This window comes from Gastrolobium bilobum, unplaced genomic scaffold (assembly GCF_033153095.1).
Source record: "Gastrolobium bilobum isolate Gb01-03AN ecotype WA unplaced genomic scaffold, APGP_CSIRO_Gbil_v1 utg166181, whole genome shotgun sequence".
NCBI lineage: Eukaryota > Viridiplantae > Streptophyta > Magnoliopsida > Fabales > Fabaceae > Gastrolobium > Gastrolobium bilobum.
In genome coordinates, this window is record NW_026895998.1 from 1 (window position 1) to 19,309 (window position 19,309).

The following is a 19,309-nucleotide window of genomic DNA, read 5'->3' on the forward strand; positions in this document are numbered from 1 at the left end:
AGTACCACCAGCAGCACCAGCCCGACGGGCACGACAGCCAGATATCCCTGCTATATGGGAGGCAGTGCAGTCACTGCAGCGTCAGCAGGGATCTATGCAGAGGAGAGCTAGATACTCTCAGAGCAGACAGATGGCTTTTCAGGATTATATGAGTGCACAGATGGTCGAGCTATGTCGCCAGCAGGACAGACATGCATCACCATTCGCATATCCAGCATATGCTGGATCTGATGAGGAGGTCCCAGGCCCGACCACTGCTGAGGATGCCACTGCTGCTAACACTGAGACGGCTGCTGTTGAGGATGATACAATCTGCATTGATGATGCCACTGCTGTTGAGGATGATACAGTCCGCATTGATGATGCCACTACTGCTGAGGCCGACCAGGAGGATGCAGGAGATGACGACACACCCACCACTGATATGGAGGAGGACTGATCCTCACATCAGTTTATCTGTTTTCAGACTTTTATTTTTTTAATTATTATTTTGCTGTTTTTACTATTAGTCTAGTGCATGTAGACATGGAGGTATATTGAGACTGACCTGACATGACTGATATTGTTTTGGATAGATGACATGCTGACGTAGTTTCTTTATCTGTGACATGTGTGCAGAGTACATTATCATTTTTTTTTCTGATATCTTGCTTAGGATTCTTTTTAGATTTAAATTTATTGCTGAGGACAGCAAGATTTAAATCTGGGAATGGGTACCAACGCAATTTATCAGACCATAAACTTCACATGGTCGGAAGGAGAAACTCATGATTACACGGAGTACACAGAAATATCCAAATTACAAATGCAGTGTTTCAGGGGAGTTTCTTAATATTATTTTCATATTATAGTTCATTATTTTTATATTATTTAGTATTAGTTTATTTTAGAATTATTTTGATTTAGTATTAGTTTATTTTAAGGTCTTCATATATATTAGTTAGTTAATATTTAAGTTTTTTTTTATTAAGACCCCATCCATCTTAGTCAATAAATAAATAATTAAGTGGATCTTTAGAGGTTTTCCATTGTGCTTGATATGGATGCATAATGAATAATTACATGAAATTGGTTGATAGTTGATATCAAGAGTATAAAGATGTAGATAAATTTTATTTTCGTACGTAAATGAGCGTCAGTCAAGCATGCTTCATAGTTCACTGGAATAAGAGAAGAATAACTAGAGTAATCAAAGAGAGAGTGGAAATAAGTCTCACATCCTTCGCCGTAAGCTTTTGAGCCTAAACAGAATTTTTTTTGTGGTGTGAACTTCTCTGTATGAATCACTCTAGAACTTGTTTTGTTTCTCTTTGAAATGGTCTGTAGTATACAATTGTTGAAATGATAGAGGCAGTTCTTTCTGAAAGCTAGATAGCCAAATAGCCACCCTGATGTTCATCCTTAGTTGAAGCCCCTTTGAGCCTAGGCCTATTTATTCATTGACAGCTTATTGTGAATAGCCATTTTATACACATCCTCACCTGAACTGATTAAATTTCAAATTTAAATGAGGGACTAGATAGAAATAAAAACTCATATTATATGAATAAGTGGAAGAAGAAAAGAGAAGAAAAATAAGAGAAATCTGTTTACTATACATTGAACAGTTAAACTAGTTCCTCTTTGAAGTTGAATTTTGATCAGTTATCTTACGCCACTTACCCAGATGATTCCTTCCCTTTTATCTAAAGCCACGTTACAACCTTAACAAAGACCTCTTGATTGACTTTGTATAGTAGTAAGACTGTGGAGAGTGAGAATATAAACAAGCTTATGGTAGTGTTAATTCAGTAAAGTAAGAGTGAAACACATACCCTTAAACACTGAGTATGAGTGAATAAATAAAAATCCAGTGAGAGGGTGTTGTGGGAATTAAATTGTACTACTCTTTCTTTTGAGAACGCATGTTATGATTTTATGACTGGTGAATTATGGTTGTTTGCTTGAAATGGATGTGTCATTGATTTTAATAAGTCTGAATACTTTGGTATCTCATTATTGATCAGTTTTCTGCCTGATATTCATTAAGCATGACTAGCCGTCTTCAAACTTTCCCATAGTTTTATTCTAATTAGTTGCTGAGGACAGCAATGTTCAAATCTGGGAATTGTTTGATAAACCTTTAGTTTATCTTATTTTATAGACTAAATTAATATAAAATATCAAGTTAAATAAGTCAAAAACTAAGGTTTAATATAATAATCATGAACATTATCTGAATTTTTGTTTAATGGAATCATCTTTGCTATTTTTTAGGGATTTGTTGACAAAAGGAGTCAAAGATGAAGATTGGATAAATAGAGATCACAACTAGAAAAGATAAGATCAAGAGATGATAGAAGAAGATCAAAAACAATAAGATTGAGGATCTTATCAAGTTGTTAGAAGTGGGAGCTTAAGCCCCCATTCAGAAGCTTAAGCTCCCTAAAAACGCAAATAGCTACTGCCTCTGGGCGCTTAAGCCCCCAACTCAGGGCTTAAGCGCGCCACAAGAAGAAAAAGTGGTCGCGAGGAGCGCGCTTAAGCGCCCTTCAGAGCGCTTCAGCGCGCAACGCGAATCAGAATTCACTGTCCTAGGGCGCTTAAGCGCGCTACAACAGGCTTAAGCGCCCAGACAGATCCAACTTAGGCCCATTCGAGTTTTCTACTAGGATACGAACTCTTGGCCAATAAAAGGGCCATTGGGGACCAGAAATACATAACTTTTAGATTGCTAAACAACTCTTGGGTGCTTGGAGGCGGAGGGAACGCGAAGAAACATCAGATTCATGTTCGTGAGCGGCGGAGACGGATCAACGTCAAGTGTTCACTGGAGATTTTGAAGATCCACCAATCACCTATGGAGTTTGGGGGAGCTTTTCTATTTTCTTTTGTTCTTGATTTTGCCATGTCCGGCTAGTTCTTTAAGTAGTTAGGGTTAGATGGATTTTAGTCGATTTATTATGCTTTGAATAATTCGTACGTTAATTTTCCTTTTTATCATGAATGAAGTTATCTGTTTTTAATGCTTTATATAGGCTTGAATCTTATATAATGATCATCGGTAAATGCATGACAATAGGGATGTTGGTGTGTGATCCATATCTGATAACTTCATCGTAAACGCTATGATTCTAGGAATAGACATAGAATTTGCGTAACCTTAAGATTCTTGAACTTAATGCTTGCATTCTTGGGGAATAACCGGGGAACTAGGGTTCTTTCAAGTTTGTAAAGGTTTTAGGGTAACAAGGGATTGAGCTCTAATAACACGCGAAAGAATTGGTTAGATTGATATTAAGGACGGTTAACGTAAAGAAGGACTTTGAATCATAATAAGGAGATTAAAGGAAATCGAACCCCTAGCTACGTTCTTTTACATTCTTAAATCACATCTTTAATTTCTTGTCTTTAATTCTTGCAAGTAATTAGCTTAATATTTAATATTTTAATTTTACAATTCAAATCCTGTTTCCAAATACACTTTCGATTGTCCAACTAAGTTTGCGATAGTGAATTAGTGCTTGAACCGTAATCCTCGTGGGAACGATCTCTTACTTAATCATATATTACTTGTACGATCGGTGCACTTGCCGTGAGTAGCAACAAGTTTTTGGCGCCGTTGCCGGGGATTACTATTTCAACATTAATAGTAGCTATTAATTCTTTAGATTGGACCTTATTTTCTGTTATTTAATTTTCTGTTATTTAAATTCAGTTTTATTTTCTTATTTTATATAATCTATTTTTCTGGTTTATGCGAGGTACCGTTGACACCGATTCCTTGCAATTCGACCCGGAGATAGAGAAAACAGCAAAAAGAAACAGAAAACTTGCTAAAGAAAGAAGACAGCAAGAGAAAGAAGCTTCAAGCTCAACAGAACCAAGAGAAGAAGCAATGGGAGACAACAATGTACCTCCACCACCTCCGAGAACGTTGGGAGATTACATGACTCCTGCTCGAGTTCCACAGACGGCGAGTATTGTTAGAACAAACGTGGATGCTAACAACTTTGAACTCAAGCCGGCACTTTTACAATTAATTCAGAAAGACCAATTTGCCGGAGGAAGCACTGAAGACCCTTACATCCATCTGGAAAACTTCTTGCTATATTGTGATACCTTGAAAATGAACGGGGTGTCTCGGGATGCTATTTTGCTCAGGTTGTTCCCATGTTCACTTAAAGACGAAGCAAGAGGATGGTTGCAATCGTTACCTCAAGGAAGCATCACTCACTGGGATGACTTGGCAACCAAATTTTTGGATAAATTTTTCTCATCTTCGAAGATGGCAAAGCTCAAGGCGGATATCACTTCTTTTGAACAAAAAGAAAGTGAATCTCTATACGAAGCATGGGAAAGATTCAAAGGACTGCTCAGGAAGTGTCCCCAACATGGCATTGAAGCCTGGGAGCAAGCGAAAACCTTCTTCCAAGGGATGACGCCGAACACAAGAACAGTGGTGAATGCTGCATCAGGAGGGTCCTTGAAGACAAAAACTCCAGAGGAAGCCTTGGAATTACTAGAGTCTCTAGCCTCTCAGGAGTATGATAATGCTCCCGCACCACAGAGAAGAGCGGGGATTATGACCATTTTACAAGGTGTACCTTAAACATTGTTTGAGTCCAATAAATTTCACTAAAACAGAAAAGGAAAAAAACGAATTGCTTGAAAAATAATTTTATTCATTATTTTAAAACTCGGATCGGTCATCGACAACTGGGTTGAGGTATTGGATCACTGCATCATTGGTTCAACCGGGTTCAACCAAATTTACTGTTCACATATTAAAAAAATATAAACATATTACTTATATTAAAAATTCACATAAAAAAACTATCAATGAGCTTCAAAAAATAAATTGACTCTCAATAATAGCAAATATTATATACTTCTAGACTTATAGCTTTAGACCATATTCTAACATTGGATCAAAATTGCAATGTAAGCTAAATGTATCTTTTATGCTGTTGAGATATATAAAATCATTAATGTAGCCTCACCCAATAGCTTAAGCTTTTGGGTTGAATTGGTTCTTTACATGGTATCAGAGCCTGGTGTCCCGGGTTCGATCCTCGCCGCCCCCCACTTTCTTTCAAGTGGAATTTCTTTGTTCGCACAGGTAGGTGGGCCTGTGCATTGTCCACCCTTCAAGCCCGATGGGCTCTCGTGTGAGGGGGCGTGTTGAGATATATAAAATCATTAATGTAGTCTCACCCAATAGCTTAAGCTTTTGGGTTGAATTGGTTCTTTACATGTGCCTTGACATAACTAAATTATGATAACGAATGGTAGACATGAAATATACACTAAGGAGAAAATGTCGATCGTTAAAATGAGACATCAATGTTTATCCCCACTGAATTTTTTGAGATCATTATAAGATGCAACAATTTACATAAATAAACTGCATTAATTTAAAATATCTTCTTATTTTCACCTTACTTTTTAATCATATTTAACGCAAAATATGAGCATGATTTAATTTAAGAGTTTTCAGTAACCAAAAAAAAAAAAGATTTACCTATAAAAAAGGGGTCAACCGGTCTAACCCGGGTCGACCGGGTCAACCGGTCCAAACCGAATTGACTGCAGAACCGTTTCAAATGATTGCTCGGACCAAAAACTCCCCGTGTCACATAGTCCCGGGTTGACCCAGTCGGTTCGAGCCAGTTTTTAAAACACTGATTTTATTCTTATTCACGTATTTATGTAAATAAATAGATAACAATGCAATACTTTTTTTAAATTTTTTAAAACGATTTAGATTGTACACACCTTTACATTATATAACTATGGGTAAAGCTACCCTCATGTAACATAATTTAAACAAATTTTCCTACTCAAACAAAAATGCATGTGGGTCCCATACCTGTAATAAAAACAAAAAGTAAAAAAATAATAGTGTGAAAACCAATGAGTCAGTAGGTAAAAAATCTTATATTATGTGACGTGATACTCATTTTTTCCTATAGCTATCATTATATATTCTTCCTTGAGAGGACAATATGCTTTTGGAATAATTTTTTGTTATCATCGCTCTTTTGAATTTCTTCTATATATTCACTTACTATTCTTCAAAATTTGAAATGATCTCATTTTTTTTAATATAATCCATCTGCTTTTCAATTACGTCAATTGGTTCAATTCGAGCTGGGTAAGATTATATGGGTGACAAAATTCTTTTTATCAAATTTTAATACAATTACGTTCTTAGAAACTCAAAATTACTAATTAAACTGAAATAACCTCTTACTAGTTAATCCACGATATCCTTTTTTGACAACACTGACTATATGGGAGTTCAATTATACGGCAGAGGTCTGCATTGGGCGGTTTTTTTTTTTTTTTGTCAGTATATGTGTTTGGCCTGGTCTATTTTTAGAAATAGAAAGCAAGTCCATACTTTTTGGACCCAAAAATGTCCATACATTTTCCCACTAGCCCATTTCTATATGATTCACAAACTCATCGCTCTTTTGAATAACTTTTAGTTATCATCGCTGTTTCGAAATTCTTCTATATATTCACTATATTTACTCACTGATCTTCAAAATTTGAAAGGATCTCGTTTTTTTAATGTTATCCATCAACTTATTTATTATTCAATTAGTCCGATTCCAACCGGGTAAAATTATGTAACTGACAAAGTTCTTCATATCAAATTTTTACACCACTGCATTCTTTGAAACTCGAACTTGAAAACACTGATTAAATTAAAACAATTTCTTACCAGTTAAACCGCGTGCTTTATTGGGGGAGGATCTCCTATTTGGACAACACTGACTATGTGGGAGTTCAATTATCCGGCAGATGTCTGCATTGGGCCGGATTGGTTTTTTTTTGTCAGTATATGTGTTCGGCCTGGTTTTATTTTAGTAATAGAAAGCATGTCCATGCTTTTTGGACCCAAAAATGTCCATACATTTTTCCACTAGCCCATTTCTATATGATTCATAAACTCATCAGCATTCACTTCCAATTCTCATGGACTTTATTTTGATTTTGCAAGGGTCCATAAATCTCATTGAGGAGGTAAATTAATGTTCGAAATAAATATAAATGTGTGAAAGCTTTTTAACATTAAAAAAAAGTGGTAAATTAACTAAAAGGAGTAAGTATGGTGAGATAACTGAAACTTGGGAATCACAAGCTCGACAAGACGACAACTAAACCAACACAGATAAGTTTTGATCGGATTTTATTCAATTAGATTCAATTATTCAAATCAAGTTAAACCAATTTGATTAGTTTAGTTTATATTTTTGCATTTATTGATTTAATGTAACCTGATAAACACTCCTATATCAAATCAGCCCTGATGTCAATGGTTGAGAAGTACAAAATGGTACGTTTTATTGTATTTAATTATTTTTTCTCCCTTTTTTTTTCGGTAAACAATTATTTTTCTCCCTTTAGGTACGAGAAGAATGACGTAGGATAAACCCATTTTGATTATTGACTTTGGTCTAATTCTAAAAATTGACTGAAATATTTTTGGTTAATATTAGGCCAATTGGCCACACCCAACTTAATATGATGTTACATAAAATTTATAAATTTATAATTTTTTTTTAAATTGGATTAAGACTTTATCTATTGGATGATTATTTTATTATTATTAATAATATAGTAAACTACTAAATTAATATTCTAAAAATTAACGTGTCATCAGGCTAGTTTTTTGAAAAAAATATTACGAGATTAGTTTTTCAAATATTTAAAATATAATCATATTTTTTTTTACAAAAATAATTAAAATAGTAATAAAAAACATATTTAATGGAAATTTTCAAAACATTAATTTAATGAATTTGTTTTGAGAAAATTAATGTATAAAGATACACTAATTTTTGAATAACTAATTTAGCGGGGTTTATAAATGTGTGAAAAACATATATTATGAATGAGGAAGAATGACTCAAGTTATTAAAAATATATATTTAAACGTGCCAGTGTGCCACTGTAGAAATTGCACGAGGTCCACGAGGAAACAGAGTATATTTATATTAATTAATTCAAAAAATAGTTATCCAGTATTCATTCAAAATTAATTACAAGCCACGCGGACTGCACGACATGCAACGCTTTCTACGTGATGTAACTTTGCATTTACATTTTGAAGAGATTATCATATCTATGAGCTGCTAGAAGAATCCAGATATGTACTCTAGTTATATTGAATGTTGTAAAATATGCCCTGGTTTCTTATAATTTTTGCTTTAAATTTATAACCTTATACTTAGTCAGAGTCCTCGTTACTAAAATTATCTTATTCATGTTATCAAAAAAAAAAAAATTATCTTATTCAAACATGACCAGCTTCAGATGTGTAAATAACGTTTTCGTCTTATTAGACGGAACTTTTATTATTAATTATTTTTCGGGGCCAGTTATAAAATAATATAAATATTGGTTCCAAACATTAAAGAAGAAATCCATCACAGTGGAAATAAAATAAATAAAATAAAAAGATGTACAGGTGGCAGGAGGAGAGAGTAGCTGTGACGGTTGGAAGTGCCCAACACAGAAATGAAGGTTAGAAGCTTTCATTTTGTGTGAAGAGCATATTTTGTCCGATTCCACAACGTGTCTCTTCCGTGCTTAATTTTAATTACATAAATTTAATTGCCTTTCTTTTTCCCCTTTATCCACCTTACACTCTTACACACATATACACACAACAAAACCCAATTTCATTCAAACGCAGGAAAAATCGAAACAAAACAAAAACCAAGTACTTTTTCTCTGTTCCCCCCCCCCCCCCCCTCGTGTTTTCATCATTTGCTTCAGTAATTTATAATTTTTTTTTTTTTTTTTGGAAATTTGGTTTTATTTTATTTTTATAATTTCTGGCGTTGTCTTTCTCTCATCAGTTTTGTGAAATTATTCTTTTTTTTCTTTTTTTTTTGGGAAATTGGCAGGTGAAAATGGCGAGCTCAGTGGAGAAGGAGGTTGCAGGTGCAGGTGCAGGAGAAGGAGCAGGGGATGAAGCTGTCTCCTTGGAACTTCCTGCTCCACCTGGTTGGAAGAAGAAGGTCCCACTTCTGATTCCTTGTTTTTCTCTCTTCTTTGACTATTCAATTTTAGGGGAATTTGCATGCCATCTTATCGTAATTGCTTGTTTCCTCTCGAATTTTGATGTGGGTTTCGTTTATTTTGCGATTTTGCGTTGGTTAGATGCTGAGCTGATGCTACCCTACCTAGGGATTTGGATTTTCTTTTCTTTTCCTTTTTTTTCGCATTTGCTTATTTCTTCTTGAATTGCGACGTGCTGAATATTTATTATTCGAATTTCACTTCAAAGCTTTAAGCTTTTTGTCTTCTGAATTCTGAAAATTATCTAGCTGCTGAGTGCTAAGTTGCCTGTTAGGGTTTTCTAGACGTATCCTATATTTCCATGTAAGGAAATGGATTTTGATGGATTCTTCCTGTGTCTCATGTAATATTTCCACTGACCGGTTTATCACTTTTCATTTCCAAAATTTTGTAAGTTCTGATTCTCACACTTAGGGGTGGCAATTTTAGTTGGTGGGTTGTGTTTGAGTCGACACAAATTCAACACGAGCACAACAAGAATAACTATTTGTGTCAAAACTCTCACACTTACACAACCCATTTATTATGCGGGTTGACACAACATGAATAACCCATCAATTTTATTTTTTGAATGAATATCACTTAAATAACCTCAATTGTTAAATAAAAGTGGGATGAGTGAGGATAAATATGTAATTATATAACTGTTTAATTTAAACCCATCAATTGTGGGTTGCATTCTAATTTACTGTAGACCTACACTTGAGGATCATATTTATTCATTTGTTTCATGGTTACAAGAAATCATCCTTCTTTCCAACTAATAATTGTGACTGAAGAAGTTCGCTTCCTGTATAGGACCGCAATTTCGTGTATGGAACTTTTGCACAAATATATTGTGGCTTACTTTGTGGAAATTTTTTACTTTGGTTTTGTAGTTTTTTAATTTCATAACATGGGTACCATTTGATTGAACTTGATTGTTCCTGTACTAGGTGTTTGTATTATTGATCTTATTCTGCATTTGGACATGGAAACTCCATGAAGTAAGACGTTTTTGCAGTTTCGTAGCTCTAGGTGTTATACCACAGGATAATGATTTCTAATGTTGTTGTCTTGTCTTGTCGGTTATGTTTATTTGTTTGTTCTAGGTATAGTCCTAACATGTGCAGTAATTGCCATATAAATTCCTTTTTCACAATGATAGATGAATTTATAATATTGCTTTTTCAGAATGACAGGAAAACACAGGTTAACTTGAATTACTTGTGAGTAAAGATTATCTTTCTTCATTTTCCGGGATATCTTTTACAAATATCCGTTCTTGGGCAATTGTGATAGTTTTACTCTTGTATTGGAATCAATTCCCACTGTTTCCCCAAAGAGCTGAGAAAATATAAGTGGCAGAAATCAGAAAAATATCTTCAGTCATTTTATGTTTGAGTCCAACACAAGTTGCCATTCTCAGAATCTTGGCTTGATGATTTTATGATGTTCTGCTAGCCCTATGATAGTGAGCCTTTTATCTGATTTTCTTTTTACCATTATCGGACAAAAAATAAAATAAAATTACAGGGCATGATTCATTCAACAAATCCTTTTTTGTTGGCTCTAGTATTTTTTTAATTACTGCATAATTGATTCGACAGAAAATATTTGGTGCTGTGTGTTAAGTAGTTGAGATTGGCTCCAGGACTATGAGTAAAGTTGCCATTCTATCTTTACAAGTGGCCATTTTTGGGGGAACATGAATAGATTTGTTCTTGTATCAGAATCACTCTCCAAGTGCTTTATAACCCCCCCAACCCCCCCCCCCCCCCCTCTTTTTCTCTTTTCCCCTAAAAAAGGTGAAAAATAAAAAGTTGCTGAAATTGTAACATATCTTGAATAATTTCATGTTTGAGATCTAACACAGTTTCTCATTCAGTCGTTCTAATTTTTTTTTTCTCTGTTTAGTTTTTATGGTGATCACTAGCCCTATGATTGTGATCCAGTTATCATATTTTCCTCTTAGCACCGATCTCAAAATATTACAGGGCATTAAATAATTGAACAGATCATTCCTATTTACTCAAGCATTTTTTAAAAATGTAAAACATCATGTGGTTAGACTGAAAATATTTTATGCTGCTGCATGCTACAATAGATCTTAAGCTGAGGAGGTTGGACACCAGGCTTAGTGTGTGTTAGCAAATCTGAGACTGAACTGAGCATGAGCCAAATGGTATATGGGAACTCGGTTATGTCGTTGTGGAAAGTATGTCCACGTATAAGACAGTGGGAGCCAATGTATCAGGTTGATTGTTGACACAATCTCTTTAATATTTTAGTGTACCAGACATAAGTTGTAACTTATTTGATCTGGTGCTTAGCTGGGCTCTGGACATTCTAACACTTGTAATAAGGAAAGGAGCCATGTAGCTTTATGCAAGTAGTGCAGCTTCTGTATGAATGTGTTATTTACAATGAAATTTGCTTACAGCATTTGTTTGAGCTTTTATGCCTCCTTGTGACTTTGTGTGCAGCTCATTTCGATTTTATTAGATAAAATTTTATGTTGTAGGATAAATACCTTCTTTTATTCATAAGGTGCCACAATCATGTCCTGGCATTTTACATGAAACATTTTATGTTACTTTTTCTGGTTAACTTCAAATGAGCATGAAGAAACCCCTGTTAAATATTATATGGGGTTTGTGATCATGAGGAAAAAAATTGTTTTATTTTATATTCATTTTTTATTACTTTCTCCTTGTGAGTTGTCATATTTCTTTAAGTCAAAAACAACATCAACTTCAATTAATTCAAATGTAATTACAATCTCGTTTCTTACCATGTAATTACAATCATGATATTATCAATGTTATGCTTGCATCCATTAATTCAAATGTTACGTGACATCCCCGAAAATTAACTCAAGTCTTACATTTTTTCCCCCCCTCACATTGTACCCAGGAGAAACCCACCATTTAACAACCTTTATCGTATTTCTGGAAGTAAATTACATTGATTTCCACTTAGGTTTACAAAACCTATGCAATTGCCTCATGAAAAATATTTTAGAAACACATATGACCCCTATGTAAATTTTCCAGTGTGAATCTATGCAGAGTTTGAGCTATCTAGCTCTACCCTCTTGTCTATTAGATCATCCTAGATATATGTGCATTTACTATATGATTTATATAGTAATTTATTTGCATATCTGATATCTCTATGGTGATAAAATGGAAACAAGGTGGACAAGGGTGTAAATAAGCTGGGTTAGATTAGACTTTAACCTAAATAGGTCAAGCTTATACATAATAGTTTGAGTCTAGCCCAGCTTATTAACCTAATGTAGGCTAAATTATAGGCCTAGACTCTTTTTTTTTTCCTTTTTGAGAAAAGGTCTGGCTTAGGCGAATTATCCTATTTAAGTCTATCAAGAATTGAATAATAATTAAAATAATCTTATTCTATTATTTATTTTATTTTATTCAAAGTAAATAATATGATACAGGTCAGCCTTATATTGTTTTTGGATAGGCTTGACCATGTTTTATTTTACAAAATATACTAGGCCTGACCTATTTACAGCTCAAGCTCCCTATAAACTCACTCCTTTTTCCTAGACATACCCACCCTCTGAAACATATACCACAAGAGAGGTGTTTGTATATTACAAAACTAGAGGGGAATTTATGTAGGTTTTGTATGGGCAGTGTAGTTTACCTTATTTCCTACGACCGTGTGTCCTCTTACTTCTTGACGTTGTCCATTTATTTGCTACTACTGCAGTTTTAGATTGGTAAATGGTTCATATACAGCCTATATTTTTGCATTTTTGTGTTTCTTGCTCACAGTATGAGCCTCGGATACTTGTCTTCACATTTTCATCTCGTCCACACCATTCCATGGACAAAAGGTATAGCCTGAATGGAAGAATTAAAGAGGGAAAGAAAAGCCTTCTGACTGAACAAGGTTAATTTGGTGCCATGCTATTCTCTTCCTGAAGTTTAACAGTAAAACTGCTAGCTTATAACAGCCTATGATGTTTAACTAGGCACACATATGCTTAAAACTGTAAAAATAAATAACATTTTTGAAAGAGAGAGCAAGGAACATCATGTTTAATCATGTTTTCTCAAGGGTTTAATATACTATTCAAATCATAAATTGTGTTTTAGCTTTTAATTGCATGAGTATCAAAGACAACGCTGTAATGTAATTGTTATATGAAAGTAGTGATGAGAGCTTAATTTTTATATTAGGGATTATTTTTAGAAGTCAATAATTTACACCAAAATCTTCTATGTATTACAGATGTTAATTTGTTGCATGTTTTCACATATAAGATGATTCACAAATCATATTTTCTGTGCAGTTCTTTCCAAAAAAGTCTGGAACCCCAAAGAAAAATGAGATTGTGTTCACTGCACCAACAGGAGAGGAAATCAATAACCGGAAGCAGCTGGAGCAGTATTTGAAAGCACACGCCGGTGGCCCAGCTGTAACAGAATTTGATTGGGGCACTGGTGAGACCCCTAGAAGATCAGCAAGAATCAGCGAGAAGGCCAAGGTGGTTCCTCCACCAGAAAGTGAGCCCCCAAAGAAACGTGGCAAAAAGTCATCTGCTTCCAAAAAAGAAGCTTCTGAGGAAGAAAAAGAGGAGACAAAGGAAGTGCAAATGCAAGAAGCTGATGAAACTAAGGATGATAAAGATTTAGAGCAGGAAAAGAATGTTGTGAAGGAAAATCAAGATGAGAAGAGAGCAGAGGATACAGATGTCAAAGAATCCACTCATCCTGGAGAAAATGCCAATATGCCTAATGATCAGGAAAAATTCACTGCTGATGGAGAGTTACAACCCTTGAAAGAGAAACTTGATGACAAAGGAGTTGAGGGTTCTGAAGTTGTTCAGAATAAATATGAGGAAAAAATTGGGCAACCACTGGAAGAGACAAAGAAAGATAGTGGATATGTGGAGTCAGAGAAATCAGAAACAGTCCCTACTGCTGAGAAAAAGGTTGAAGTGGAAGGAGAGAATAAAGAGGAACACAACAGAGGCACTCACGAGTCTGAAGGAGAAACCAAGGAAAAAGAAGGAACCAAAGTCAATGAAGAACAATATAAGGTTCATGATATAAACAAGAAGGTTGAATCAGAGTTCACAGAGAACGGAAGCTGAACTGGTGAGGTCAAAGCCCTCCTTAAGTAAGGAACATAATAAACTCTTGGCTTCTCTTATTCTGACCCCTTTAGATCTGTCTGAGGATGACTGTAGTTTTTGTTGTTATTTATCCGATTGCTTATTGAAATGACTATAGACACTTAGAGTATCCATATAATGTACCATCCTTCTATGTATTGGAGGGACGTGTAGCTCCTGTTTCCCTTCGTAACATTATGTTGTAAGATACTTGTAATGTGATATGGACCTGTAATCATGTAAGTTCGTGATCTTAAATATTCTGTTTACTCCTAAACTATTGTTGCTACTCACGGCAAGTGCACCGATCGTACAAGTAATATATGATTAAGTAAGAGATCGTTCCCACGAGGATTACGGTTCAAGCACTAATTCACTATCGCAAACTTAGTTGGACAATCGAAAGTGTATTTGGAAACAGGATTTGAATTGCAAAATTAAAATATTAAATATTAAGCTAATTACTTGCAAGAATTAAAGATAAGAAATTAAAGATGTGATTTAACTAATAAAATAAAAACGTAGCTAGGGGTTCGATTTCATTTAATCTCCTTATTACGTTTGAATTCCTTCTTAATGTTAATTGTCCTTAGTATCAATCTAATCAATTCTTTCGCATGTTATTAGAGCTCAATCCCTTGTTACTCTAAAACCTTTACAATATTGGAAGAACCCTAGTTCCCCGGTTATTCCCCAAGCATGCAAGCATTAAATTCAAGAATCTTAAAGATTACGCAAACCCTATGTCTATCCCTAGAATCATAACGTTTACGATGAAGTTATCAGATATGGATCACACACCAACATTCTTATTGTCATGCATTCACCGATGATCATTATATAAGATTCAAGCCTATATAAAGCATTAAAAACAGATAACTTCATTCATGATATAAAGGAAAATTAACACAGCGAATTGTTCAAAACATAATAAATTGACTAAAATCCATTTAACCCTAACTACTTAAAGAACTAGCCGGACATAGCAAAATCAAGAACAAAAGAAAATAGAAAAGCTCCCCCAAACTCCATAAGTGATTGGTGGATCTTCAATATCTCCAGTGAACACTTGACGTTGATCTGTCTCCGCCGCTCACGAACATGAATCTGATGTTTCTCCGCGTTCCTTCAGCCTCCAAGCACCCAAGAGTTGTTTAGCAATGTAAAAGTTCTCTATTTCTGGTCCCCAATGGTGTTTTAAATAGGTCAAGAGTTCGTATTGCAGTAGAAAACTTGAATGGGCCTAAGTTGGACTTGTCTGGGCGCTTAAGCTTGTGAATGGGGTCTTAAGCTCCCACTTCTAACAACTTGATAAGATCTTCAATCTTATTGTTTTCACCTTGATTCATCTTCTTTTCTGATTTGATCTCTCTTTATCTAAATCTTCATATTTGAATCATTTGTTATCAAATCCCTTTAAAAATAACAAATATATTAATTAGTTCCAATAGTCAGATAATGTTCATGATTATCATTTTAAAACCCTAATTTTTGACTTGTTCAACTAGATAATTCATATTATTTTAGTCCATTAAACAAGATAAACTAAAGGTTTATCAAACAATTCCCAGATTTGAACATTGCTGTCCTCAGCAATTAATTAGAATAAAACTATGGGAAAGTTTGGAGACGGCTAGTCATGCTTGATGAATAACAGGCAGAAAACTGATCAATAATGAGATATCAAAGTATTCAGACTTGTTAAAAATCAATGACACATCAATTTCAAGCAAACAGTCATAATTCACCAGTCATAAAATCATAACATGCGTTCTCAAAAGAAAGAGTAGTACAATTTAATTTCCACAACACCCTCTCACTGGATTTTTATTTATTCACTCACATTAAGTGTTTAAGGGTATGTGTTTCACTCTTACTTCACTAAATTAACACTACCATAAGCTTGTTTATATTCTCACTCTCCACAGTCTTACTAGTATACAAAGTCAATCAAGAGGTCTTTGTTAAGGTTGTAACGTGGCTTAGGTAAAAGGAAAGGAATCATCTGGGTAAGTGGCTTAAGATAACTGATCAAAATTCAATTTCAAAGAGGAACTAGTTTAACTGTTCAACATATAGTAAACAAATTTCTCTTATTTTCCTCCTCTTTTCTTCTTCCACTTATTCATATAATATAAGTCTTTTATTTCTTTTCCTTCTTCCTTTTGTTTTTCTTTTTCTGTTTTTGTACAGATAAACAGTTCAACCTTTTTCTTTTCATTTCCTTTTTCTACCACTTTGTGGCAATTTCCCTCTTTTCACCTTTTTCTCCCATACACTTAGAGTTTGATTTTCTCTTTTTGTTTCAATCCTATCCAGTTCCTCATTTAATTTTGAAAATTAATCAGTTCAGGTGAGGATGTGTATGAAATGGCTATTCATAATGTACTGTCAATGAACAAACAGGCCTCGGCTCAAAAGGGCTTAATCTAAGAATAAACCTTTAGGGTGGCTATTTGGCTATCTAGCTTTTAAAAAGAAATGCCTCTATCATTTCAACAATTGTATACTACAGACCATTTCAAAGAGAAACAAAACAAGTTCTAGAGTGATTCAACAGTAAAGTTCACACCACAAAAAAAAATTCTGTTTAGGCTCAAAAGCTTACGGCTAAGGATGTGAGACTTATTTTTCCACTCTCTCTTTGATTACTCTAGTTATTCTTCTCTTATTCCAGTGAACTATGAAGCATGCTTGATTGACGCTCATTTATGTACGAAAATAAAATTTATTTACATCATTATACTCTTGATATCAACTATCAACCAATTTCATGTAATTATTCATTATGCATCCATATCAAGCACAATGGAAAATCTCTTAAGATCCACTAATTATTTATTGACTAAGATGGAAGGGGTCTTAAAAATAATTTAAAAAAAAACTTAAATATTAAACTAACTAATATATATGAAGACCTTAAAATAAACTAATACTAAATCAAAATAATATATTTAAAATCATATAATATGAAAATAATATTGAGAAACTCCCCTGAAAAACTGCATTTGTAATTTGGATATTTCTGTGTACTCCGTGTAATCAAGAGTTTCTTCTTCCGACCATGTGAAGTTTATGGTCTGATGAATTGCATGGTACCCATCCCCAGATTTAAATCTTGCTGTCCTCAGCAATAAACTTAAATCTAAAATAATCCTAAGCAAGAAATCAGAAAAATTTGATACTGTACTCTGCACACATGTCACAGATAAAGAAACTACGTCAGCATGTCATATCCCAAAAAAAAAATCATAGTCACGTCAAGATCAGTCTCAATATACATCTCATATCAACATGAACTAAAATCAACAAAAGAAAAAAAATCTAAACATTGAGACAATGGTCAATCCTCATCAATTTCAGTAGTGGGTGCAATATCATTTCTATCAGCATCCTGTGTAGTGTCTGCAACCATATCAGCATTAGTATTTGAGTATCCAACATGTTTGCAAAGTTAGTGCAATTTCCACATAACAATTCCCAGATTTATATTCAGATGCATCTGAAAATAATAATAAGTATATGGAACTGAAATACTTTAACAGTATGCATAATGTCAAAGATGAACGCGCTTAAGCGCAGTTTTTGGGGGCTTAAGCCTCCTTTAAGGGCTTAAGCTCTCAATACTTAGAAAATTTTCTCCATATTTTCCTATTCCTTGCATTCATCTCTACTGTGTATTCTTCCACCTCAATAATTCTGCTCAATATCATACACAAAACATATAAATGAATAAGAGTTGCGTACCTGTGTATGCTTTAATCCCACTTACACCTGAAAGTCCATCTCAACAGAATTTGATCATTAACCTCAATGTTTTTATTTTTTTGATTTTTATGATATGACTAAAATAAACTATGCTAAGAATAATTAAAATAAGCTAAACTAAATTTAAAATACTATACTAAAATGTTGGAAAATAAAAAATATAGTTGGGTTGCCTCCCACAAGCGCTTGTTTTACGTCACGAGCCTGACGTACCTCTTTTATGTTCATGGTGGTTCAAAGCATGGGCTTGGTGATGACCAAGCTCTATCATTCAGAAATGGTGTCCTCCCATAGTACTCTTGTGCATATGAGTGAGATGAAGTAGGCTCAATAGCTTTGAATTTTGTGTTTACGTGTTTTCCCTTGCTCCTGAGCTTCTCCATTTTAACCTTTGGCTTACTTTCTTGAGAAGAATTCTCTCTGTGCTCTTCTTCTCCTTTCTTTTCACTAATATAGTAGACTTGATCTTCCGGTTGAATTATAGGTGAGGGAACTTCTTTATCAAAGAACTTGAAAATTGCTTGCTCCCCGTCTACCCGTAAGATCAACTCGCCTTTCGGTACATCAATCAGCGCTCCCGAGGTTGCCAAGAAAGGTCTTCCGAAGATCATAGGAATAGTAAAGTTTTCCTCTATATCAAGGATGACAAAATCAACAGGAATGATGAATTTGTCAACCTTTACCAGTATGTCCTCAATAATGCCATAAGCTTGCTTTGTAAAGCAGTCAGCCAGTTGAACTATTGTCTTGGTTGGCCTTACTTCAGTGATCCCCAGTTTCTTCATCATAAATAGTGGCATCACGTTGATGCTGGCACCGAGATCACATAGAACATTTTTCACTTCCATATTGCCTATGTTGCATGGAATGCTGAATCTTCCTGGATCTTTAAGCTTTGGAGGCAACTTTTTCTGGATAATGGCACTGCATTCCTCTGTCAGCGTCACCGTCTCACATTCTTGTAGCTTACGCTTTCGTGATAGAAGATCTTTCATGAACTTTGCGTAATTGGGCATGTTCTCCAAGGCCTCAGTAAACGGGATATTGATTTGCAGCTTCTTGAAAATGTCAAGGAATTTGGAATACTGCTGCTTTTTGATTTCCTCTCTGAACCTCTGCGGATATGGAATCTTTGCATAAGGTGAGAGCTTCAATGGCTTTTCTTACCTTTCTTGAGCTTTCTTTTTCTCCCATTTGAACTCTTTCTTCTCAGGAACAGTTTTCTCTGCAGCAAATTCTTTGGCAACTTCCTTTTCTTTTTCCTTTTCAGTTGCAAGATCATCATCTTTCTTTTTCTCAACTGAAGGCTTTACCACAGGTTCAATGGCTTTC

General features: G+C 34.6%; 2 protein-coding genes and 1 non-coding gene across 3 annotated transcripts; 1 reads left to right on the plus strand and 2 right to left on the minus strand.

Moving 5' to 3' along the window:
• Positions 1 to 4,273: 4,273 nt before the first annotated feature.
• On the minus strand, positions 4,274 to 4,380 carry LOC133297183 (small nucleolar RNA R71). The gene has a single exon (XR_009749609.1). It is a non-coding gene; the product is annotated as a small nucleolar RNA R71 (small nucleolar RNA).
• Positions 4,381 to 8,574: 4,194 nt separating this feature from the next.
• LOC133297182 (methyl-CpG-binding domain-containing protein 11-like) lies at positions 8,575 to 14,489 on the plus strand. The gene is made up of 3 exons (XM_061496273.1): positions 8,575 to 8,716; positions 8,904 to 9,017; positions 13,385 to 14,489. Exons 2-3 carry the CDS (start codon positions 8,910 to 8,912, stop codon positions 14,186 to 14,188), a joined length of 912 nt encoding a protein of 303 aa, XP_061352257.1. The 5' UTR covers positions 8,575 to 8,716; positions 8,904 to 8,909; the 3' UTR covers positions 14,189 to 14,489.
• A 3,063-nt stretch (positions 14,490 to 17,552) lies between these two features.
• Positions 17,553 to 19,266, minus strand: LOC133297181 (uncharacterized; the record flags this gene model as incomplete). The annotated part of the gene is made up of 3 exons (XM_061496272.1): positions 17,553 to 17,614; positions 18,531 to 19,090; positions 19,145 to 19,266. Coding segments are annotated over 3 exons (744 nt in total), but the record flags the coding sequence as incomplete, so codon positions are not given.
• Positions 19,267 to 19,309: the final 43 nt, after the last annotated feature.